The sequence below is a fragment of the Pararge aegeria genome, chromosome 17 (assembly GCF_905163445.1).
Source record: "Pararge aegeria chromosome 17, ilParAegt1.1, whole genome shotgun sequence".
NCBI lineage: Eukaryota > Metazoa > Arthropoda > Insecta > Lepidoptera > Nymphalidae > Pararge > Pararge aegeria.
In genome coordinates, this window is record NC_053196.1 from 15,643,781 (window position 1) to 15,671,730 (window position 27,950).

Consider the following 27,950-nt stretch of genomic DNA (forward strand, 5'->3'; position numbering starts at 1 on the left):
TGAGAAAACCTGAAATAGGGCATCAGCTATATGTACACTACTAGTTGCGTTTAATGGGATTGCTTGCGCGAATTTTGAAAAATTATCTATAATAGTAAGGAAGGTAGCTCCACCTGTAGAATATAAATCCATAAAAATATGTTGCATAGGTTTAGTGGGTGTTTCCGTCAGGGCTAACGAGGGTCTAAGGGGGTTTCTTTCATATTTTGCTTGTAAACAGATGCTACACTTATTTATAAATGCCTGGATGGTAAGCAACATGTGGGACCAGTGGTAGTTTTTGTGTATTTGCTTATACGTTTCTTGTATACCACGATGCACTGTTTTACCCTCATGATATTTCTTAATTATTTCTTGTTGTTCCGTCTTGTTTTCAACTAAGGTAACGCGTGATTTGCATCTGAAGAGCTTAGGACCTCTCTCATTAAAAATTGTTGTGTAAACTTTAGAAAATGCTAAATATAACTCTTCGTTATAGAAGTAGCAGTAAAATACACGATCGGCAATAGTATGTTCTTTTAAGAACTGAACTATTTCTTTCTCTGTGTTATTCACTGGAATAAAGACATCTTTAATTACCGTTCTAGAGTTAGTTGACCTATTTTCTACTCTATATGTGGAACCTGGGGTTGACCTAATATGAAATTGCTTTAATTGTCTGTCTATAGCATCTGATAAGATTGGTATTCCGTTATTTTCGTTATCAGGCTGGGTATGGTTTGTTGAAACTAAATTATCAGGGTCCAGTGACACGACGCTCATACTGTCAGATTCAGTGTCTGGGTTATGTAATATGTTAGGTCTAACTGTCACGTTATTGTCGTTAGTGCTATTATTATCGCTATTACTGTCATTATTATCTGCAGGTACGTTATCCTGTACTGCTCCCTGGCGAACGTTGTCAAATATTCTATTTATAATATCGTCATCGTCATTGTCGTCTAAGTTTACTGCAAGTGAATCTACACTTTTATGGTAAATTTTAACTCGCGAGAGGGCATCCGCATTTGTATTTTGTCGACCCTTTTTATATACAACCGTGTAATCGTACTCAGCCAGTTTAAGTCTCCACCTAGTCAATTTAGAATTGGGGTCTTTTAGTGACATAAGCCACGTTAAAGGCCTATGGTCGGTATATATTACAAACTTTCGCCCATAAAGATACGGTCTAAAGTACTTTATTGCCCAGACGATGGCTAAAAGTTCTTTTTCTATGGTGGAATATCGGGCTTCTGTATCGGAAAGAGTTCTTGATGCGTATGCCACTGGCTTATCTGAGCCTACTTTTCCTTGAGACAATACTGCACCAAGGGCTACGTTTGACGCATCTGTTGTTAATATAAAAGACTCGTCAAAATTTGGATACTGTAAAATAGGTGCATTGGTCAAAATTTGTTTGCATTTATTGAAACATTCTAAAAATTCCGGGGAGTGTATTACTTTGCTCTTTTTCTTAAGGCATAAGGTCATTGGTTTAGTAAGCTTGGCAAAGTCTTTTATAAACTTTCTGTAATAGCCTACGAGTCCTAGAAAGCTCTTAATGTCTTTTTGTGTCTCAGGTAATGGAAAATTCAAAACCGCTTTGATTTTGTCTTGGTTCGGTTTGAGACCTTGATCAGTGAGTTCATGTCCTAAAAATGTGACGTGTTTACGCAAAAATTCCGACTTATCTAACTGAATTTTAAGGTTGTGTATTTTAAATCTATCAAAAACCTGTTTGAGCTTTTCCATATGTTCCTGTAATGATGTAGATATAATTATGACGTCATCTAAGTAAGTGAACACGTTATCTATACCTCTAAGTATGTGATCCATAAGTCTCTGGAAAGTACTAGGTGCATTCTTTAAACCAAATGGCATTCTAAGAAATTCGTAGTGTCCTCTCTCGGTGGTAAAAGCAGTTTTTTCTATATCATCGGGGTGCATTTCCACCTGATGATAACCGCTAGCTAAATCAAGTGTTGTAAAATATTGCGCGCGTCCTAGTCTGTCTAGTATATCATATATATTAGGTAACGGGTACTTGTCTTCTACTATTCGATCGTTTAGCCTTCTATAGTCAATGACTAACCTCCATTTTACTTTTCCTGATGCGTCTGGTTTCTTCGGGACGATATGTACAGGACATGACCATGGAGATATACTTTCGCGAATAATACCCTGTTTTAAAAGGTTATCTACTTGATTTTGTATTTCTTTGCGTTCCTGAGGGGGTTGCCTATAACTTCTAACAAAAATTGGAGTCTGGTCTGTCAATCTTAGCTGATGTTTAACAGTATGTGTGAAGGAAAGTGGAATGTTTTCTGAGTAGAAAATGTCTCTATAAAGGTAGCAAATCCTATTTATCTCGCGTTGCTCTTCTTCGTTCATATGTTCCGTTCTAATTTTGCCTAAGTTGTCACATAACTCTTTATCTATGTCTGAACTTCCCTGTATATGATTTAAATTACAAACCTCTGTATACTCAAAGTATGGTTCTAAAACAAACTTTTCATTGTTGGCTATTATTCTTTTCTCGGAATTAAAGTTAATAACAGATGTTCTAAATTGACCTTCTCTAACTTCGACTATTGCGGTGGGGGATTTTAAGCCGTTACACCATATGAACTCATCTTGAATGTACTGACCGTCTGCATAATTGGTTTTTACTAATATAATTTTTTCGCATCTTGGCTCTATTGTTATTTTCTTACTTGGGTAATCGAACGCAATAGGAATACTTGAGTTGGCGGTATGTAAAAGCCTATTTTTAATATCAATATTACAAGATAGTGTTTTTAGTAGATCTAACCCTATAAGGCCTTTATATTTCCTGTCAAAATCAAAAATAAGGAATTTATGAATTAAGTCACTATTGAATGCAGGGGGAAGTGGTAAATATGCAACTTGATTGTGTCGTGTAGTAGCGTGTGCTGTCTTTACTTCAAAGGGTTCGTACTCGACAAGGTGTTGGAAAATTGTGTTATGTATTACACTGGGTGATATCATAGAGCGCGAAGCTCCTGTGTCTATGAGGAACTTACCTTGAAATTCTGGTAGCACAATATACGGCAGGTGATCTTTATCGTGGTTGTTTAGTTTTATTATCCTTGGTCGACGTTGTGCTGACCTTGTAGAAAATTTGCCTGGGCCTCTCCGTCCTCCGTTTGAGGTTCATACTCCTGCTGGTTGACCCAATCTTGGTACTGACCTTGCTGATCGGCATAGTCCTCTTCCTCGAGATTTGGTTGCTCGTAGTCTCCCGGTGAGCCTGTGTAAAATAGCTCCTCAGCAGCAAACTGTGGTTTTTGTGGTTTACTTACAGATCTCATAGTGACATCAGACACCTTCTGAGGGGGATTAACCTGTTGATGTGGTATGTTATTTCTAAAGTTGCCTGAGGTAGGTCTATAGTTATTTGTTGTTGGGCGGTTTTTCCATGGTAACATGGATTGTACCCATTGCTGCCTTTGTTCTGGAGTCAGGTTATTCTGACGTGGAACTACAGTTGTATTACTTAGATTATTTTGTGAGTTAATATACTTGGGTGATAAAGGGGTTTGAGGCTGATTTAAAGCACGTATTGGTTCCCTAAACTTTGCCTGAGCCGATGTTGATGGTGTGTTATAAAAGTTATTGTTGTAATTTGTCTTATTATAAGCAAGTCTAGCTTCCTCTTGCCTAGCTAAGACTATGGCTGATTCTAGAGTGAGGGGTTGTGCTATTCGCACCCCTATCGATACTTGGAACTCTAAATTGTTCGTATACTGTTCTATAACCATTTTTTCATAGTATGATTTGTTGGAATGTGTGCCTACGGAAAACAAAGTGTCTAATAACTCACGCAGACGCCTACCAAGCATATCAGCGTTCTCGTTTTTATGACGCCGCACCCTACTGAGCTCCTGCATAACTTGGATCTCATTCCTGGGTTCTCGCAATCTCCGTATAAGAGCATCCTTAATGGAGTCCCAAGAATTAAGGCTTTCTTCGTATGCTATTGCATCAATCGCGGTATCGCTGAGTCTACTTTTAATGAGGCATATAAATGCCGGGTGTACCTTAGCATTTTCGTCTAATAAAGCAAGGATATTTTCAATTTCTCGAATATAATAATTTAATCTCTTTGTATTACCATCATATTTTGGAATTAAATCCGCAATTAATTTAAAACTAGTCGTATCGCAATCTGGGATAGACATTTTGCAAAATAATTATCTAATAACTGATGAAAATGTTTGTTTTGTATAATATAGTACCTGCCTATCACGATAATAGCTGTTAGACATGCACTACTATAACTTTAATAAAGTCTATAACAATTTTTACTGTCAGACTTTTACCTACTCTAAAAATCTCTTAATTTTATGTCTCTAGCGAAATTAGCTTCTAGACAGAACTTAATACTAACATACATAAGGAAATAGAGCTTGGGAACTTGAATTAGCGAGAGTACTCACCACAGCGTTCTCAGCATCTCCTTACGGGTCTGACACCTTCCACGTGGAATCCTTTGTCCGGGCCGCCGTCGTAGGTTCAAGCTCGCGATTTACACGGTCGGAACCGTTCAATTGGCCTTTATTCCAGCCAATTTTCGCGAAAAACCGACTGCGCCAGTTACGATATGGCGGTGAACAAAAGACTTTTTAAAAATTATAAATTTAATTATCAAAAATTAATTGAAAATTACAGAAATTATTTAAATGAATAAAATAACAATTAATAGTTAACGCGTGTGTAGGTGACTTCAGACTAACGTTCCTTTCCATTGTTCCCTGCGTGGTTCAATTTGCAAGCTGGCATTCCTCTCTGGCCTATTGTTCGTGAAGCTTGCTGCATCAGCGGGATGCCGTGGTTACGGCATGGTAACTATCGGAATAATTTTTTTTTAATTATCTAAAGTAACACACGACATAATTTCTTAGTTAATATGAGCGTTCAATTCACTGTCGTTAAATTTCCATGTAATTATTCTAGCTAATATTAATTGTAACTTTCAATGTGCAATCATTATGACATTCCCGTGTCTTGTTTACAAAATATGAATAATAATTAATATGAAAAAAAAAAATTGAAATGAGCATTGAAAGTTTCAGTTAAAAAAAATTCAATTTTATTGTGAAAAAAATGAGATTATGAGGCGTGCACTTTTGGATTTTTCAAATTTTTTCATAATATATCGTGGATTTTCGTAACGCCTGTTTCTATCCTATATCCACTTTCTTTCAATTTCTAGGTGACTAAAAATTATTTGTAAGGAGATTTTCCCGAAATTTTCTTACAACTTGGCCCACAAATATCGTATCCATGAAACTGATCCGAGCTAACACAGAAATTTACGACTCCATAAACTCAAATTTTATGCGTTAACAGTCAAAGGGTTGACATCCCTTAAGAGAAATAGAGAAACTGTAGAGGAAAACCTAAGTTTCAGGTTCGGCAGATTTCTATACCCTTAATAAAAACGGAATGTTTTGCAAGATGAATTATTTGGGCTACATAAAAAATTTGGTAAATATATATATTTTTATTTTCAGTTACAATTACTATAGAAATATGAATTACAAAAATTCCGTCAAACTGTAGAACTGTTCGTTGACGAGATCGGCTCTCTTATAATAACGTAGTAATATGTTTAGATGCTAAAACTATTTCGACTTATGAATAGATAAGCATATGGTGTATACAAACAAATGATGTTTTATGGGTCCATAATCAGGACCTTTTTAAAGACTGCTGTCTACTGTGCTTAAGGACCAACCACCAATGTAATTCTGTTTTCTTGGTAAAATTAGTTGAAATATCAAGTTGTTTATATGGAAAACTATTTGAGCTCGGTAGCGAAAAACTAAACATGATTTAGCACAGTGGTGTGCGGTCTTATAAAGGAAAGGTGCCGGGTTCCATCCTTGGCATGGCCAATTTTGACGTGACAACGTCTTGTAATTCGATGGAGCCGGCTGCACGCACGAAAAAACATGACGTATGCGTTACCTCGCACTGAGGCGTTCCATTCAAGGCTTGAAGTGCGAGCGAGAGCGCGGAACGAGCGACAAAGAGGCACAGTCGGCCTCCGCGTTCGACATCTGTCTTCCTCCTACTTGAGTGAGCGATGCGTCCGCGTGGACAGCTTCTATTCAATAATATATTTACATGTTTTCGGCAAGGATGAAGTGCAGTAAAAAGTGAATGTGGTGTCAATTGTTTATAGCAACGATAATATCTATCAAACCAATAAAATTAAAATTTTCTTTTGAAAAATACAACCATTCCATCAGTATTTTCTTACGACGTTGTCACGTCAACATTTTTTTTTCAATAAATTACTTATATTTGAAAAATAAGACATCAGAAGTCACCTTATTTTAATGGTAAAGCGAGCCAGAAAAAAATTTGCATTGAGTTCTGTGGGCGCTAACTAAATGGTCCATCATACTTAATTACTAAATACTGAAAAAATATTAGTATTCAGTTATGGAGTCCATGGAGTTTTATATTTCTAATAAGCCACTATAATGTACTATTATTAATGAAGTATAGGAGTGCAACTTCACATGGTATGATGCAGTCTAAGATGGTAGCGGGTTAACCTGTTAGGGATTATGGTAGTCACACCCCTAATAGGTTGCTACGCGACATCGCACCGATACACTATATTGGTAAACGGCACGTCTTTGTTGGTAGGGGGGTAACTAGCCACGGCCAAACCAGAGAAAATTTCTATATTTCCAAATTGCCCCTGCCGGAAATCAGACCCGGGACCTCCTACTTAAATGCACAGCGCTCACCGCTGTGCCAGGTCGTCAAAACGTAGCATAAATAACGTGTATGCTAAACGTATTGTGCGAGTGAATTAGATGTCAACCACATAAAGATGTCGCTCCGCACCACGACAAAGGCCGTCGTGGTGACGTACGTGGGTACGACAAAAGTAAAATTTGCGTGTAGTCAACACGCAAATTTTACTCCACCATAATATAATCGTCCTATAATATATTCTACGTCGCAAAATGTCAAGCATTAAATTGTAACTTTGAAGGGACAGGGCTCGACAAATATTTACTCTATATCTCGTAAATATCACAGCGTTTTGCAAATAAAAAAACAAATAACAAAAAAATATAATCCGAGTTGAATATGAGAACGGAGTAATAGAAAATGGACAATACCCTCTTTACACGAAACTGAACTCTCTTTATTTGTGGTAAAGTTGAAATTATAATGTTGTATGTAGTCTAATATAGTTAAAGGGAAGTGAGTGGTCTGAGGGATGTATTGAATTGAATAAAAGCCTTTTCTTGTCCACCATTATGAATTATTGCGCGTTCTGCAGACCCGCAAAACTTTGTGAGAGACAAAAGACATTCAACCATTGCAATTAAAATGTGATCTAAAAATAGGTTCTATATTTCATTTACAGGAAAGTGTATATAGAGTTGAAGCGGTGATATCCCAGTGGGAAAGAATTCGCCTTCACTTCGAGGAGCCGAGTTCGAATCCCAGCTCTAACTTTCTAAATATCTGCGTTTTAAAATATCACTTGCTTCAACGGTAAAGAATGACATCGTGAAGAAATCTGCTTGCCTGAGTGTTCTCCATAACGTTCTCAAAGGTGTGTGGAGTCCGACTACGGCCTTAACCCCTTCTCATTGTAAGAGGATACCCAATAATAGGTATACATTATATATAGATATACATATAAACCCGGCAATAGGTTGATGAATATATGATGAGAGATATCTTGGAGATGTCTTGAAGTTAGCACTTGACTGCAATCTCATCTGGTAGTAAGAGATGATGCAGTCTAACATGGCAGTAGGCTAATCTGTTAGCGAGTATAGTCATACCCGTAATCGGTTTCTATGCGACATCGCACCGGAACACTAAATCGCTTACTGGACGTCTTTGTCGGTCGGGTGGAAACTAGCCACTGCCAAAGCCTCCCACCAAAAATTCAGAAATTATAAATTCCCAATTGCCGGGAGACGAATCCGGACCTCCTGCCTAAAATCACAGCGCTCACCTTTCCGCCGGGGAGGTCGTCAGAGATCTGTGCCCATTTCCACTTCAGTTTTGTGACTCGCTGAGCTATGTAGATAACTTCTACGGATCTCCTCATTCCTGATTTGATAACGTAGAGATACTCCTAACATTGCTCTCTCCACCGCCTGCTGACTCTGAGCCTTCTTATGAGGCCCATAGGAAGTGACTTCTCATTTTCTCTTGCCTTCGGAATTTGTAAATAAGCGTGAACGCGGGCAACAGCTAGTCTGGCGTAATCCAACGTCGAGATTCTAAATACGTGTGTTCGGGGAACGTCGATAATGCACCCCTATTATCTTTGCCCGGGATATTAATAAAAGGTACAGTCGCGTGAACGACCCGTTATTGCAATTTGACTTTTGTTCTTTTAACAATAAGGGGCATTTCTGTTGAAAGCTCGGTTACGAAGGCACTAAATTCTAGGTCACGTATTAGATATAAAATGAGTGTTAGGGTTGCCAGTTACTTTTTTTTATGTTAAAATATTTTTAAAGTATTTAAATAAGCACATGGCAAGTAGGAAACTAAAAAAAAAAAATAAGATCTAAATCTTGCCTCCCTGCCTCTGAGAGCAAATGAAGTCATCGCTTCTTATTATCATAAATTTTTACTTAACCTAACCTAACCTAACATTTATTGCTACATACCTTTAAGTCATCTAAGCTTTAGAGTAGCGTAGCGGGTGTAAGCCCCATATCCCTATCTATTATGAGGAATCCTGTGCCCAGAGTTAGGGCACACATGAGAGAACTTATAGACTTCGTATCGCTATGTCAATATAAGCGATGAAATACTTAGTTACTATGAAAATGTAGTATGTATAAATTTGTTGCGTATATGTGTAATATGTAGTGGCGTGCACTTCATTCAAGCACAAAATCACTGCTTACCCCAAAAATTTTGTATGTCTCATAAAGGAGAAGAATTTTTCCATTTCATGCCATCTTCCTTCTACATGTATACCCTAGTCAAAAACACTGTGCACGCCACTGTCTGTAAGCCTAGTTAAGATATCACACTATTTTCTTTCGACCCGTACCGACTACCTCTAAAGGGCCAAGATAGGGTTTATCACATCCCTAAATAGTGCTACTAAACGTACGCACCTGCATGCTACTAAAGTAAATACCGCGGTTAAAACAATACACAACCTACACTTATTGTTATATAAGTGTACTAATTCGCGTAACTTCACTATGATATCCCCAGGTACCTAAGATAGCGAAGGTAAGTTTCACTCTCACAGTCGAGACATGTTTAGCTATGAAGTTAGAATAATTCATACCAGAGCTTTATTATCAAACATATTACATGTTTGATAATAAAGCTCTGGTATGAATTAATATTATAATAGGATTTTTCTATAAGCTTAAGTTTCATATAAACTTTGAACTTATACAATGAACTATACCTACATACCGTCAGCCATTCCAATATACTTTTCGTTTTGTTATACTTTTCTTTTTGTTCTATGTACTTTTTGTGGTGAGCAATAAAAGTATATTCATTCATTCATACTTCACACTGTAAATCACTCAAACATTCATCCTACATTGGTAAACTAACATAAGCTTTATTGTAAATGACAACCCTATTTGAGGGTCCTCAAAAAATAATAAATGGAGGGAACATTTGAAAAATATGCTCCCTAATATTTATTACAGAAGAAATGCTCTTTGTTTAATGTTATGACTATTTTAAAGCGGCTAGACAATATATACGTAATAATATACGAGTATCTCTACGTGCTTAAATCAGAAATGAGGCGAACCGTAGAAGAACTAAAGCAACGCGAAGCTTTAGTGGCAATATGCGGGGCCCAGAGCTCGGAGAAAGTATGGACGTTAGGGTACCAAGGTGCTGGTAAGCGCAGCGTTGGTCGACCCTCAACGAGGTGGACAGACGACATTAAGCGCGACGCTGTTAGCCGCTGGATCCAAGCGGCACCAAACCGTGGAATTTGGAGCTCCCTACAAAAGACTTATGTCCAGTAGTGGACGTCTATCGGTTTATATTATGATGATGATGATGATACAATATATGTATATATTTTGAGTAGTAGTAAAGCTTTTGGTAAAGCCATGTACTACCGCCACCATGTTTATTTCTGTCGCTAATCAGCATTGGTGCAATGGTTTGTTCCGGTGTGAGGGGCGCCGATGTCGGTGCTATTACGGGCACATGGCGCTTCAGATCTACGCCTCAGGGTGATGGCCACAGGACAACACTATGCAGGATGTGTTCCTTTTATGCCCTGCGAAGTGTTGGTGTTTAGGTGATATTTATCCACCTTCCATCCTTTTTACACATATTCTTGGAGGTATTAGAAATAATATAGTATACTTTTCATTGAATAAAAAAAAAAACGTAATATAAAAAAATGTTTGTGAAAAAATCGCGAAATTTCATAGTTGACTATAGGTGTTGACTATGTAGCAGATCGCCGCCTCCCAAAATTACGCGGGCAAAGCCGCAGGGCACATCTAGTAAGATATAAAGCTTCTCTATAATAATTTCGTACAGATCAATTAAATTAGAATATCACAAATTAGGAAATCATTAATCATAAAATTTTATTTTTTTATTTTATTAATTCTTTCTAACATAAAGAAATATTGGATAACGCGAAACAAAGGTCAATTGGTCAGGTCCCGTTGCCGTTGACGTCCTTTTTCTACTTTACCTCTCCAGAATTACTGGCCGGCAATTCGGACTATACCTGTCTCTGGCTCTGTCCCCGGAGGGGACAAAGCCGGAGGGAATAAAAAGTGCAATCTGTCCCCCTGCTCCTGACGAAGGGACAGATCAAACTATTTTTTCTGTTTTCTTGAAATTGTAAGAAAAGCATTTTAATGAAACAAATATTTAATCAGGTTAGGTCATAAAAATTAAAGCGATAAGGCCACCAAATTGTACTCTTGCTCTATGTGTATATCTCTGTAAGTACTTTTTTCTTTTGTATACAATAAATGTGTATTCATTCATTCATATGTAAAATAAACTAATACATAATATTAACGGTAGATAACATAAATGTGGAATATAATAATCATTCTTACAGTGTTAGACAATAGTTCTCCCAACGCAATATTTTTACTAACTTATGTTTAAATTGATGAAGTTAAACTAAAATTGTGTTATCCAAATAGAAAAAAACCAAAACAAATTTTCGTTCAATTCAAAATAAGTGGATGCCAAATCCTTAAAAAAATGTACTGAGTAAAAGCATTGATTTTAAAGTGCTTCGTTACGACCCCAACTGGAGTGCTTAGATTATACGGATTTCAACGTTAGCCCACTTTATTAACGATTTTGAACAAATGGATTTATATTAAGTAGGGTAAAACATCCAATTATTTGCACGTTAATGGTTGTCACTCTGCAGCCATATTGGTCTGTCAGGGTTGATCTTGGGTTTGAAATCCGAAATTGTCATGTTTGGATTTTTAGGAAATTGGCGAACCCAATAAGATTTAAGATTTAAGAAAATAAATTGTTTGTTGTTACTTGTAGTTTTTTCAAAAATTCTAAATTCATAATTCATTTATTTCAAGTAGGCCTAATATAAGCACTCTTGAAACGTCAAGTCTGAAGTGACTCTACCACCGGTTCGGAAGGCAGATTCTACCGAGAAGAAGCCGGCAAGAAACTCAACAGTGGTTCTCTCTCTTTTCTTTTCTTTTTTTTCTTTTTTGCATCAATAATTTACATTTTAACATTCATTTTTCTATCTCGTGCCAGATGAAAGCGGAGCCGGATGCTTGAAAGCAACCTTGTCATTAAAGATTTTAAACTAAGATTTTCGTGGTTAATTACCATAATACCATACCATACCATTAATACCACGATAATATTTTGAATTTGTCGATATTTCGACCCAGTTGCATGGATCGTGGTCACGACGGGACTGCGTAGGCACGAGATGTCAAGTTGGATGTCACGGGCAGAATCTGACAACCCGCTTTCGTGTTCTTTTTGTCGATATTTCACGAACATTTCGACACACTACACTGACAACGTCACTTTTAAATTGAGAAGCTGTACGATGCTCTCTTGGTTTGCATAATTCTAACACTGGGTTCCACATACTTGCTAATTTAAAACCGTCCTCACGATTGAAATTTTTGTGCTTCCGAATTTCAATCGCTTTACGAACCAGTCTTGGAATATAATGACGGTCGGTGGAGAGAACTTTAGGGTCATGTAGCTCTATCCAGTGCTGGGTGCCCCCTTGTAGAATGTGCTCTGCAATCGCTGACTTTTGTGTTTCATTGTCTCTAACCGCTTTTATATGTTCGGTGACCCGAGTGGCTATGGATCTCTTTGTTTGTCCAATATAAGAGCTTCCACAACTACAGTCGATTTTGTACACACCGGGACACTGGTATGGTAAACGATCCTTTGGAGAGCGCATCAAGTAGGAAATCTTTTGTAAGGGTGTGAAGACAGTTTTTATGTCATACCGCTGTTTAAGGAGTCTTCCAATCTTATCTGACACTCCCCTTAAAAAAGAGGAAGATAGGCCATTCTCCTTTCAGCCTCCAAAGGGCGCACCTTGCGTTTTTGTTTACCTTCTTTTATTAGTGATTTATGTCCATTCCAACGTAGCACCCTACGTACGTGAGCTAGCACACCTTGTAAGTGAAGAGCATCACATAGAGCGTGAGCGCGATTTGTAAGTGTATAGTAGCAACCGACGCCAGGTGACGTGGATGGTGGTGTGGTGTTCCGTGCAAATACCGTGCAGTCTGTATTCTGCAGACACACACGGACAGGTATTTGCCGTATCAAATGGTACTTTTGGTCACGCGGTATACCGCGTAAATAGGTATCAAATGGTACTTTTGGTGTCGTTTACGTATGAAATGGAAAAGAAATGTCTCTCCTACAAAATACCACAAAACCAAGTCTATGTAAAAGAATAGATATTAAATTAAATCTCATTAAGTATTAAATCAAAAGATGCATATTTATTTTTCCATAAAAAAATACAAAACATTCTTAGTGTTTCCTTACGGCAACCCTATTGAAGATAAAAATACCGACACGCGCATAGTACCTACGCTTCGCGACGCGTACCTTATAAAGTGACAGGAGTCACATGCTTTTGATTTTGCAAGTGATGAATTATTTTAGTAAAAACTATTTTTTAGCTTACTCAGAAACTATTAGGTTTTCGGTTTCACATATAAGTCTCAGAGACAGTACATAATGTACCTCTAAGGCCTGTGAAGTATTATTTCATTAAAACGTTTTATAACATGAGCCTGGAACGATAAAATCTTTCCATAATTTAATAAGTCTCAATTGTATTAACTTTGTCCTCAGAACACCCTGGCGATTTTGGACAAGTTGGACATCGACAGCGAAAAGCCCTCGGAGGAAGAAATCGCAAGGCTGTTCGGGTATGAAGAGGCGTACCTCAACGGAGAGTTGGGTGCATGGCAGAGGGTCAAACCCAAGGTGTGGGCGTTGTTCGACGAACCATCCAGCTCACCCACCGCAAAGGTTAGAGATGCAGGATTTAATAATTTTTCAGACAGCGACTTGATTATGTACCTGAAGGCTATAATTGCATCGGCAACCGCGTCCATCAGACCGGAGCACAGAAATGCTGCTTGGCATTCACAATATCTCTACTACTGGTATCTGTATCGGCTGTGTTATTTTTTTATGTTTTTTATTTCAAAACTCTCTCATTTATAAACCGAATTTGAACAATTTTTCATTTTGTTTAGAAGGAATCTGTCTAAAACCGAATAAAGATTTCTTAAATTACAGTAACACAGAGCATTTGCTAGCGAAAAGCACCATTTGGTCATGATGAAGACGTGTTCATCATGACCAAATGGTGCTTTTGGATGGATGGTGACCGGAATTAAGCAATAATAAGTATTGCACGGGTTGCGATTCGCTTATTGTTTATAGTTGTTAACTAATTTATAGGGAGAACTCCTAAATCCTTGGTTAAGAAAAGGAATTATTTTTAGAAAATAACTGGTACTTTACTTGTTATTATATAAAAGTCAGAAATTATAAATTCCCAAATTGCCTCTGCCGGAAACTCGGGACCTCCTGCTTAAATTAACAGCGCTCACCGTTGCTAGGGAGGTCGTCAATTAGATTGAAATTAAAATGTTTGTTCAAAGTATTATTATTCTAACCTTTCCGATTTCGATGGGAATACATTGTTGATGAATGAAAACTCTCGAACAAAACATGCCCGCCTGAATATTGGAGGCTCTATGATAACAATACACGCACCCAAAATAAAAACAGCTGTTGGTAAAATAATCTCCGAAGTTGAATGGAATCAAATCTCAAAACATAATCCCATGGATTTTTGCCGCGCTATGGTACCGCTTCACTGATGCGATTAAATACGCTACGCAATTGTAGTAAGCTTTGCTTTCTAGTACAGATTGGTGTAATCATCCAAAGTAACATTTCATAGGTTAAGAGAGTGAAATGACAGGACTAAATTTCAGGACGTTGATTTAAAAACGACGTTAGTTACGCTGTGTACTTGACAGCTCCATGCACTTTTCGATTTCCACTATATTTTTTTGGAATTTTGTTGCTAATAACTTGCTAGCTATAGCTATGTAAGCATAACTTTTTTATGAAAAACAAAAAACCTCACGTGAGCACGTCAGAGGTAGATTGGTCATTTATACATGTCGAGAAGATTTTAATTTATGAAGTTGTAAACTTTTATCCGGCCAGAAAAATTAACTATATGAAGTACGTCATAGATTTTATAGTTATTTTTAACAGTAATGTATCATGAAAATTAAGCCTAATTTGCTATATCTGTTTGGTGTGGTGTATAAGGATTGAAGAAATTATAAATTACACCATGCAGATTCTCCTGCTTTTCGCGGAGTGTTAGTATTATACTGCCATAAACCTAACAGATTCGACTTACCACCACCTTAGACTGCATCATCAGTTACCACCAGGAGAACTTATCATCATCATCATCATATCAACTCGTTACCATACACATATAGCCAGTGGCGTGCATAGAGGGTATGCACAGGGTATGCAGATGATATGAAATGAAGAAAATCTCCAGTACCAGTTATAAATACTGAACGGTAGGCTTCGGTTTGGTTGACTTCACAGGCCTTTGAGAACATTATGGAGAACTCTCAGGCATGCAGGTTTCCAATCGATGTTTTCCTTCATCGTTTAAGTAAGTCATATTATAATTACTTAGAACTTATAATGGAATAAAAATACAATAACGTTCGCAGCAGTGAAACAGTACCTTAACGTCCATACAAAGTTATTCAATCACGAGCGATCTCAGCAAATCCTCAAAGCGTTAAATATTTATATTGGTATCGGTTAACTCCAATAAATCCCGCATACACAATGGCGTACAAATATAATTATTAATATTCACACTTGCTGTGATTCGCTGATGCAGACATGTTGAAGAGTTAACGATAATAATAAAATTATTTATTACACACCAAACCACATAACATTATCAATAAACAACTTATAAACTAAATTATAGGTGTAATAGCGGCCTTATCGCTGATAGTGATCTCTTTCTGGCAACGATTAAGTGCACACATACAATAAACTTACGTATACTAAAATAATAAATAAATAAATAAAATTAAATACCATAAGATACACACATATTTATATTATACTAGCTGTTGCCCGCGACTTCGTCTGCGTTTGATTTTGTTTTTTGGATGTGGCATTAAGTTTAGTTGTAGATCTAAAAAAATTAAAGTATCGCTTAGCCTTAAATGTGGGGTTTACTGCTGTCCGCTGAGGAGTTCTGTCCTCTATCTCCTACCAAAGTGTGGGCAAAATTAAACACATATTATAACCTCTATAGTACAAAAATAATTATTTAAATCGGTTATAATTTGTCGGAGTTATGGTGTAAAATCGTATCCCCTCTCCCAAAGGAACCCAGCTTAATGTCGAAATGAAAAGTATCCTATATTACTTCTAACACTTCGAAAATTTGTGTACAAAGTTTCATGAGGACCGGCTAAGTAGTTTTTGCGTATTTTACATTACTAGTGACGGATCGAGCAGAGCTCAACCACGCCCTTCAGACCGGTTCACAGCATCACAAAAATGCTGCTTAGCGGCAGAAATAAGCATGAGGGTAGTACATCACGGGACGAGCTCTGTCACAAAAACATAGAGAAACTGGACTTGACTTTTGAGTTAGTTGAAAGGACGGAGAAAAACATATGCAACTTTTTATACCAAGAAAAAAAAGGTTTGCAAAAAAAGCGAAATAAACGCGGGCAACAGCTGCGGGCCTGCTTAAACAAAGTAATTTCGTGATGCCCAGTATTCCACTGCATCAAAATGTAAACTACAAACTGCAGTGAATGTATGGAAATGGGAAGTAGCTAGAAACTATTATGCAACACAACCTATTCGTTTCAAAGCGATAGTGGTCGCCACAAACTAGTAGCTAGAGCCGTGACCTAGTATGAGTTTCAGGCGGACTCACTAATTCACTGGGACCTAGTGGGAATACGATTAATTATATTTCGTGGAGAGTGCTAAGACTAGTCGACTGCAAATTGACCTAGGATGGGATAGACCATAAATATAAACTGAGTAAATTCACGAGAGTGGTGATAGCGCTTTGGGATTCGGCGCCCCGAATTCACCTTCGGGGCGCAGAGTTCAAATCCCAGCACGCACAACTTTTCTAAGTTATGTGCATTTTAAGTAATTTAAATATCACTTGCTTTAACGGAACATCGTGAGGAAACTTACATGCCGGTAATATTAGGGTTGATGTAATGTTGATGATGAAATTGACGTCTCCTTATGAATTATGTTTTGATCTATAGCCTTGAGCATTTATTATCTCCTAGTAGTTACCCGTGTTCTTTGTCCGCGTTTACAAATCCCGAGGATTATTTTATATTTGTATTTTGAAATAGGGAATCTATCTTTCTATACAACATAAAGACCGTTTTAGGGCGTGAAGGAAAACAAACAAATATACTTTCGCATTCATAATATTAGTAAGACAGTGTAATGTGGTAGGTGTAACTATATCTTGGTACCATTCAAAACTCAGAATTTTAATGACCCTTTTTTTAGAAATACTCGCACTCGCTATCCTTACGCGTACTGTATATGTTATGTCGTAAAATATTATTTTGGTCAAAAAAAGAAAAAGAAAGAAAACTAGTACAGAAAGTATATTTTCTATGTTCAAAGTCAAAGTCAAATATTTCTTTTTTCAAATAGGCACATAGATGGCACTTTTGATGCGTACATTACATGTAAAATGTAACATAGAAGTGAGTTGATGGCGATAACTAAATTCGTCAACTTAAAACTAAAGCTATGAGGGTTCCAAACGCGCCCTGATCTAAGAAGAAGCCCGCATCAAACTTAGCCGGTTGTTATTCTTTTTTTTGTTATCACCATCTCACATCTATATATATAAAAGAAAGTCGTGTTAGTTACACTACTTATAACTCAAGAACGGCTGTACCGATATGGCTGAAAATTTGTAGGTGGGTAGCTTAGAGCCAGGAGACGGACATAGGATACTGTTTATCCCGTTCGACAGCGTTCCCGTCTGAGTTGTCATAAAAAGTCAGTTACACCATTTATAACTCAAGAACGGCTGGACCAATTTTTATGATATTTGATTTTTTTGATTCCTCTTAGACCGGAATAGGATAATAAGTATTAAAATAATAACATTCATAAAAAAAATATGATGCGCGGTACGAAGTTCGCCGGGACAGCTAGTTGTCTTTAAAAATTATTAAAGAAGCAACCTGGTTTGAGCAATAATTTACACACAAGGATTTTTATCGTTAACGTAGTCCTTAATACTATAATAGGTCTTTTCTATAATCTTACGTTTAATACAAACTTTGAACTTTTTCAGAGTCATCTTCAAGATATCAACTGGTAGTTTATTGTAAAATTGTATACAATTTCCTTTAAATTAATTACTTATTTTATGTAGTCTAGTATATTGCACTGCAAGTTTATTTTTGCTTCTAATGTTCAAATTATTAGTCACATTTTCTCTTAAATTTAAAGGCGTTACTTTGCGGAAATACATAATATATTATGAAAAAATAGGCTTAATTTGCTATACTCCGCGAACAGCAGGAGAATCTGTATGGTGTAATTTATAATTACTTCAATCCGTATATTCCACACCAAACAGCTCCTCGGCAATGTACCCTCTACGCACGTTTCGAACCGAAGCATCCTCAGGAGATGTTGACTTTACAATGAATAATTTATTTTATGGAATCTAGTATATTGCACTGCAAGTTTATTTTTGCTTCTAATGTTCAAATTATTAGTCACATTTTCTCTTAAATTTAGATATAGTTTTGATTTATGGAAGTAATCAGTATACGCCTTGTAAATAACTAACTGCAGTAATAACCTTTTGTGGTTGCTATAAATGTGGTCAGCCAATTTCTATTTCAATTCCATTTGGTTGTCAAATGGCTTTCAGGTGTACGAATTGGTCACAAATTACTACTACAGTGACATTTATATTTAACTAGCTGTTGCCAGTGGCTACGTCTGCGATTCTTGCGGTTTTTTAAAAAACTGCACAGCGGTTCCTGGTTTACTTACCCGGCATAGGAAGTATTCTTTGTTCCGTGTTCGGGATGTAAGTAATTTTTAAGCAAAACTTGGTCAAGATCGGTTTAGCAGTGAAGCACACGCGCATTTTTATTAAATACCTGGAAACTACGGACAACGGTTGTCGTAAAAATTCACTCTAAAGTCCAAATTATGTAATACTAGCCCGTGTCTATTGTCCCCGGATTTGTTTTTGTTTTAAAGCATATTTTTAAGTTGTATATTCTTGTTAAAAAATCGTAAAAACTTTTAAAATTAGGTTTCGTTCAGTGTAGCTCTAAAATTTTTTTTAACTCGCAATAACTTGAACATTAAATTGTCCGATTGGAATAAATTAAAAAGTATTTTACTGCCCTTCTTGGGTATGTAAATACCCTTGATGATAAAACTATTTATTTGATATTATAAGAATTAATACTGCGATACTTACATTTTTGAATACAAAAGCTGCTATTAACTATGATTTTTAGATATACTCCCTTGGGTACTTTTTATGAGAAATTGGGTCATAGAAAATTAAATGTTATACAAAAATATTATTATTATTTTATTAGCAAGGTAGATATAAGTCTGTCACCTAGCAAAATGAGAATGAGAATGAATAAGATGGCGCTGGTACATTACTTTTATAACATAGAACATTCAAAGTAACTTCTCAAATATAAATTTAAATGAAGATTAGTTTTTGTATTTATTTGTAACTTAAACCAACACTTTTTTGTAGGTAATAAAATAAATGAGTACTTTAATTATGTTGCAGGAAGTAAGTATATAATTTTGTTTATGTATCATCAATAGTTTTCTTAGCGCACGCCAAGTTATGAATTTTATATGAAATATAGTACTTTGAGTTACATTATTGCAAACTACTCTCACTTCAATTTATTTCAATAAATTATAGGCTATCTTACATCGTAATAGTTAAACTTTCTTTTGGTGAAGAAATGGTTAAAATCGGTTAATTACTTTCGGAGCCTATTTTGTACAGACAAACCAATAAAAAAACATTCCTCTTTATAAAATTAGTATAGATTATAATTAATTTTGAACCATACAATAAAGTGTTAATAATTTCTACGTACTCGCGTGGATAATGAATAATGTAGACACTGACTATTTACTGGTTTATATTGATTCGTAGAAGTCAGTTACAGTTATTAAGTGACAATAGTGGCTTGAAGGACAAAGGTTTAGATTAATCGTATATATTGGATAGAAGCAGGCGTTACTTTGCGGAAATACATAATATATTATGAAAAAATAGGCTTAATTTGCTATACTCCGCGAACAGCAGGAGAATCTGTATGGTGTAATTTATAATTACTTCAATCCGTATATTCCACACCAAACAGCTCCTCGGCAATGTACCCTCTACGCACGTTTCGAACCGAAGCATCCTCAGGAGATGTTGACTTTACAATGAATAATTTATAAATTACACCATACAGATTCTCCTGCTGCTCGCGGAGTATAGCAAATTAAGCTCCATTTTCATAATAATTAATCTTATTTATTGTGTATAAATTCCATCACCAATTTATTGATACGAAATCACGTTAATATAATAATTAAATTATAACGATAATTTCCTTATACACTTTTAACATACATACACTGGATGGCAGCAGAGGGCAGCGACCCTGCATTCTGAATCCAAGGCCGTGGGTTCGATTCCTACAACTGCAAAATATTTGTGTGATGAACATGAATGGTTTTCAGTGTCTGGGTGTTTATCTGTATTTTATAAGTATTTATGTATATTATTCATAAAAATATTCATCGGTCATCTTAGTACCCAAAACGCAAGCTACGCTTACTTTGGGGCTAGATGGTGATGTGTGTATTGTCATAGTATATTTATTAATATTTATTTATACATTTTAGCTCGGGCTTGCTTTTCAAACTAATAATTTATAATAATAATTATTATTGTCACTTTCGTAAAAGTGAAAATAACTAACAAACTTAACAATTCCCAAGTTTTGACAAGCGTTTTAATATGGCTATATTCTCAAACACCTACCTGTTACCTACATTTTTGCTTGCGGTGTCTTTCCGCCAATATAGTCCGTTTTAGTTACAAATGTTTTACTCGAACAGCAGCCGTAAGCTCTCTAAAAGTTTTAGATGTTGGCTCCGTCGCGTGCATAAGTTAACCGACAATTTGTAACATTCCGTTTCCTTGACCGTTATAAACATACGTGTAACCCTCTCGGAGTTCTGTTAACAAAGTCCAAATGCTATTTCCAATTGTCCGTTTGCACTTCGCTATTTTGCTAAACCACATTTTTGCGTCGAATCCACTTCGTCACCACGAAATCATCATCCCATCAACCCATTACAGCCCACTCTCCTTCTACAGTGAGAAGAAGAAGAAACACTTTATTGCACGTATGACATACAGGAAAAGAAACAGTAAGGAGTATACAGTACAAAATGTAGACATGCAAAGGCGGCTTTATTGCTGCAAGCAATCTCTTACAGGCAACCTTTGTAGATAGGACTTACAACACGAGAACGAGATAGTGCCAAGAGTCTTGATAGATATGAGAAGTGGTTAAGGCCGTAGTCTACCAAGCTAGCCCAGTGCGGATTGGTGGACTCAACACACCTTTGAGAGCGTTATGTAGAACTCTCAGGCATGCAGGTTGAAGATACTTAAAATGCATATAACTTAGAAAAGTTAGTGCGAGCTGTGATTCGAACTCGGCATCCTGAAAGTCGAGCACTCGATACTCAATGCACTATCATTCCGAAATATTGAGAGATTATGAGTAGTCGTAGTGATTTTTGTGACAGAGCTCTTCCGAGCAGCATTGTTGCAACGTGTTCCGGTCTGGGTGGTGAACATGAGCACATGAACACGCACGCTCAGGTTGATGGACACAGGGCGACACGTTGCAGGACGTGTTCTTTGCATGCCCTGCGAAGTTTTTATCTGTTTATAGGCGATTGTTTTTCACTAACCATATGTTCCATATACATGGTCCGTCAATTATAACTATAAAAAAAGATGAATCTAAAAACGAATATTGAGAATATTGATGCGGTGACAGCCTAGTGCTTTGGGCGTCACCCTCTCTCCAGGGTTTTGTACGTTTCGGAATATTGCGCGTTTCAATTAAATCAATTAATATATCACATGATTTATTGGTAAAGGAAAACATGGTGAGGAAACCTGTATTTTTTATTTCTCCATTATATTCACAAAAGCGTTCCATTCTCTTATTCATTCAAATTCTCTCAATAATTTTAAAGTTTGTATAAAACGTAAGCTTACAGAAAAATCCTATTATAATATTAAGGATTACTTAAACGATAAAAAAGTTTGGATGGGAATGGCTCTAGCTTCATAGCTTAATATAAATAAACTGTGAGATGGTGTTAGCAAAAAAAAAATTACCCAGCTAAGTTGGTTGTGGGCTCTTCTTAGACCAGGGCGCATTTGGAACCCTCGTACCTTTAGGTTTAAGTTGGCGAACGAAGTTATCACCATCCCCTTACTATTATGTAAACATATATGTATGAACGCTTCATAAGTGCCTATGATAGGCCTACATGAATAAAGAAATTTTGAATTTGAACAACCATCAAGAAATATTGAATTAAAATTAATGAGTTTTGCTCACAACGAAGTCGCTAAAAACGCTCCACGTGCAATTTCTTAGAGTCTACTTGCATTTCTCACTTATTTTGTCAAACAATACTTAACTTTCAACACTTTTCGTCTCCTTCAAGTAGTATTGAGAAATTAATAAGTTACTTTGTATTACAAGGCCTCGCTGAAAAACCTCCAAGTGCAATTTCCAAATAAGCGATAATTTATGTCCATTTGCACATAAATCATCGCTATTTTGCTATTCCATTTTTTTTTATTTAAAACACAATAATATTGAGAAGATATCTCAATATTATTGTGTTTTTATTAACAAAGTCTCACTCCAAAAGCTCCAAATCCAATTTCCAAATGCCCATTGGAATTTACTTCGTTACCACCAAGAAAGAATGAGAGATAAATGAGCTATGATATTTCAAACTATCTGTTTTCACTTTAAAATTATTTTGCTAATAGACAGTTTCGCATCGAATCCTGAGTCGAGTCACCTAGAAATATTGAGAGATAAATATTTAAGTTTCGTTTAATAAAAGGTCACGAGTTAGGTTGTTCAAAATTGTCCATGTGCACTTTAAACTTTGCATCGAATCGGATTGAAAAATATATTAAGAGATAACTGAATTAATACGTACCCCCGTCATTTGGGCATTTAATGCTAACAGCGCCTCCATTACAAATTACAACTATTTTTGAACCAGTTGTTACGTTACGTTTCCAGCTAAACAAAGGTGAGGTACAAGTTTAAAAATTATCGCAAAAAAATAAAAGAACTTTTCTCTCGAAACTAAGCTCGACGGAATAATACAAGTTATGAAATAATTTAACTCTAATCTCATAAGGTATGTTTTTAATCTCCAAATGTAAACCAGCTTTTATGTCACTATGCTCTGAATGCATTCCGAGAGACTTTTGCGCATGAGATTGCGCGGTTGATTACGAATCAAACGTAACTTTGCCAAACAATAAATAAACAAAAGTGACGTGACAGCAGTGATCGCAAGATTTACGTCTGTCGCAAGATACGTAATCACCGCGCGGGAAAGATGATGGATAGATTGATCTTGAAGCGTTACCCTTTTAAGTACCTTTTATTGAAGAATACGGAGAAGAAAATAAAATGGAAAATTTTGGTGATAAAGTTGCGTTTTTAGAGTATAATTTTACACACCTTGTGTAAAATTAAAAACTACATAAATAAATAATTTATGTATTCATAAAATGTGGGTAATTGTTAAATTATTCGGACCTACACTTGAAGTGCCAGAGCACGCAAGAAGCCTGGCACTCTTACAAGTATTTTCACGTAGGTACACGTGTGCTTAAAATATGCATTAAGCTCATAAACACATTCCTCCCTGAGTTATGAATTTTAGAAATTGCAATTTTTGACTAAATGGAGGTTTCCTGATTATAGCTGAAATGCATTTTATGTTAGATGAATATTGCATTGAAGGCTTGTTTAAAGTTGATGTCGATAACTTAACGAAGGGTTCTCGTGGGGATGTATACAAAAAGCTATTATATCTAGTCGTTATCATTATATTTATATATTTTTTTACTACTCTGAGCAGAATATGTCATTCACTGTCCTGCTAGTATTATGAGAATATGGGAAACCAAGATAAATAAAAATTAGTATTAAATGAATACGAGATAAAATTACACAGATACGAGCATATTGTTATAAATAAATCCTGAAATAAATTAAAAATCGATCAATTTATAAAAATTTTAATTTAATTGGTATTTTAATTATGTATTATTTATTGAACCTTTCTTGTTTTAACAAAATATGTAAATCGGAAAACAGATGTAAACGGAATTCGATCAATGTTGGAGGATTTTGGAAGGGTCGCTCCAAAACTATTAGACTTTGAAATAAAATGTTTTATCATCTTATCAGAATCAAAAATTGCTCGGCAGCACGTCTATAACGTAGCCACCACCAAAAAGTCAGCCCAGGCGACCACTACTAAAGCTGATCAATTTTATAGATTAAAATCATCAAGTTGCCGCATAACTGCCTTAATACTACTTGTTTGATCTCGTCTGTATTTCTAATGGCTCCTCGAGGTAAATGACGAGTCCAACACTATTTTTTTCGCTCCGGAAAAAAAAATACACAAAGAATCAGCCTGGCTGTTTAGCGCAAAAATCAGACAGCATTCTTGACACCTTAGTTTTGTAATAAGTCTATGGCGGAGTCAAAATCTTTATTGAAAAAAAAATGTTAAGTACGAGTTTGGTATTAAAAGAATACTATATCCTTATGTAGATTCTGAAAATAATTGATGTTAAGAAAATTTAATTTACTTACTCAAAAAATATTGAAGCTCTTACAAAAGATCGAAATATTCTCAAGAGCCCTCGATTTAATATGAAACAAATCCTTAAGATTAAAAGTTATCGTGGAAAGTAAGCAAAGATATTATCTAAAATGGTAGAGCAGCCATTTAGAATAAAGCTGTTGCCCATGTTCTTCAACCACGTTTATAACCTTTTTTTACTAATTCCGCGAGAACCATTTATTTTTGGGATAAAAAGTAGCCAGTGTAACTCTCCGTCCTTTCTCCGTTCTCTAACTTAAATTGACCATCTTAAAAATCGTGCAATCCTTTTTCAAAAGAAACACAGAAGGGATGGCTATATTTTCAGACTTGTCAATTTAGTTTTCTAATTTAATATCATCCACAATTTTAATGTCCACGAAAGGTCATGGGTCTCCTCACAGAATGTGAAGGGTAAATACAAATCGCTGATCAAGCGAGGATTGGTGTAATTTGAACATTACTGATAACTCTCAGGCATGCTAGAGTTCCATGACGTTTTTCTTCACCGCTAAAGCAAGTGATATAGCTTAAATTAAAAACGCAAGTAACTCCGAAATGTTAGTGGTGCTGGGGATTGGTGTCCTCGATACGGAGGCCTTGCATTGCATTGTAATAAGTGATAAACTTTTGTCGTGTGATTTTAAGAAAAACAGTGTTTGTACTTTACAAGTTCCTATCTGTCACTCATCTAATGTTTAAAGTATCTGTGCTCTGCAGCGACGTTGTTTATGAATAATTAAATTTTTCCCCATTGAACGCGGAGTTATTGAGTTTCCCAAATGAAACTGTCTTCCTTCAGAATGATTAATCGCATGCAAAAGTGGTTAAGAAAACAAAGCAAAATTTTGAGAATTTACATGAAAAGTTTCAAAAATTTGAGAATTTACATAAAAAGTTTCATTTTGACTGGCAATCTCCAAAATCACAATAAAATGGAGAAAGAGTCTTTAGCGCTGTAGAGCATTTTGGATAAGGTAAATAACAAAACATGCCCGCTTCGAAAAACCTCCAAGTGCCGCTTCCGGCTTTTCTTATGACTCGCACTCGGCTTGGTTTTCTTTTTCAACCGCCTTACTCAAAATGGACAAAAGTTATTGACACACACATATCGTTTGCAAAAGATGCCGAAGTTATTAGTACGATTGATTATATGCTTTTATAATGTGACTCCCAAAGGAATTTTGGAGCATAAGTTTAAACAAAGAACTATAGTAACTGACATAGCCTTTCGTGTTAGCATACTAAAGTGGCAGTGAGCTGGTCACGTTTGTCGGAGGACCGATGGACGTTGGAGTCGAAAGGTCCTCGAGTGGAGACCGCGTGTCTGTAAACGGAGTGCCGGACGCCCCTAAACTAGAGCGACGACCTCCGAAAAGTGGCAGACATCGACTGGATGAGGAAAGCCGAAAATAGGAAAAGTTGGCGCTCCTTGAAAGAGGCCTATGTCCAGCAGTGGACTGATGAAGTTTAAACAATGTGTTACAACATATAATAAATCGTGGTTACCTCTCCCAATAAAGAATATTCTAAAGATTGTGGTCTGCAAAATGATGTTGAAAAAGAGCAAAATGTTGAGTTTCTTGCTGGCTCTTCTCGGTGGAATTCACCTTCCGAACCGGTAGTAGGGCACAAACAGACTGACTTGACGTTTCAACAGTGCTTATAAAGAAGGCCTACTTGAAAAAAATGAATTTTGAATCTTGTTATGGTGAACTGGCAGGCATGTAAGTTTCCTCGCGATGTACTCCTTCACAGTTACAGCCGCTGATATTTATAAAATTTCTGAAATTCAAAACGCACATTACCCCGAAAAGTTAGTGGTGCATTTCGGGGATCGAACTTTGTTACCCTGAAAGGGAGACCGAAGCTCTAACTACTAAGCTATCACCGCTCAAGCCATATAACATTTCAAATTGATACTTTAGCACAAGCAGACCCTTTCAAGTCCAAGTACCTAATTGGCTAATTAGGGTTAACGGTATTTGGCTTGGAAGACAAGTTTTAATATAGTTTTCAGTGTAAAATTTAGAACAGCAATATCGGAGAAACTGTAAACAGCATCTGGATGGACATTTAACTTTTATTTCTATCTCTGTGATTGGAACTTTTTATAGTCTAAAGCCACGTATATATTAGTAAACATTTTGTGCAGACACAAATTTTAAGATATTAAATTGTTTAATAAAAGCAGGCAATACTTTGCGGTAATGACAGATGTTGACTTGCTTTTCGTGGAGTATAGCAAATTAAGCTTAATTTTCATAATACAAAATTGTTAACGCAGGGATCTTGGGATCCTAGGGTCCAAAAATGTCAACTCCTCAACTAAAGATATCGCAGCATTCATCAACATCATCATGTCAACCAATGGACTTCCATTGATGTTTATAGATATTTGTCTTTTGTCTTCTTCTTCACATGCCTCTTCAACTAGTGAAGGTTGGCCATCAGTTGTTTGTACTTCGCCTTTTCTCTCGCGAGGCTTAAGAGCTTGGCGTCACTCGGGATCCCAGTCCATTCTCTGATGTTGTGCAACCAAGACTTGCTCTTGCAACCGATACGGCTCTTTCCACCAACTTTGCCCTTCATTATCAGTTGTAGTAGCCCGTATCTGTTATGCCTAAGCCGTTCGTAGTTAAATGATAATGCCTTAGATAAACAACTTTTTTCTTTTTGACAGTCGTCCAAAGTTCGCGCTGACAACCAACTCGCCGTTATACTTCTTCATTGGTAACCTTTTGAGTCCAACTGATTTTCAGCATGCATCGATAATGGCCAAGCCTGACTAACCTAACTTCCCACCCCATTTTCGACCTTTAGGGGTAATTTATCAAAATCGTTTCTTAGCTGACATCTACGTCCTAGGAACCCACATTTTAAATTTTGTAGGCTTTATACTTCTCGAGATTTCGTCACAGGGAGAGAGACAGGGAGTCAGTAGATTTCTCTTCTCTTCTTCTCTCTTTTGTATACATAAAGATTGTATATGAAACTTTTGTAAAGTTAATACGTGGCCCAATTCTAAAAACGGATGTCGACTGAAACTTGCTTCATATTAATTGTAATTTTACTGGGTCACATCGGATTGCGTTAATCCTAAGCACACAGCGTTAATGAAAACACTGACTCAGCGAATTGGAGCATTATCGTTATTTAAATACTCTTCATCGTCATAAGCCATATTGGCTTCCAACTACTGGCCACATACCTCCTAAGGGATCGAAAGATTGCATCATCTCAGTGTCATCCACAATACTTACATCCGGCTAAATGGTGATGTGAACATAAATAGATTGGTTCGATATCCCAAAAAGCTAGTGCTGGCAAAGCGTTGTACAAGTACATTAATG

At 36.4% G+C, this 27,950-nt stretch overlaps 1 protein-coding gene across 1 annotated transcript in view; it reads left to right on the forward strand.

The window, feature by feature from the left end:
- LOC120630795 (potassium voltage-gated channel protein Shaw-like) overlaps positions 1–27,950 on the forward strand; it is a 241,637-nt gene that overhangs the window by 106,341 nt on the left and 107,346 nt on the right. Inside the window, exon 4 of the mRNA XM_039900074.1 lies at positions 13,351–13,530. Within this exon, the coding sequence (XP_039756008.1) occupies positions 13,351–13,530 (180 nt within the window). The remainder of the gene's footprint in view (positions 1–13,350; positions 13,531–27,950) is intronic.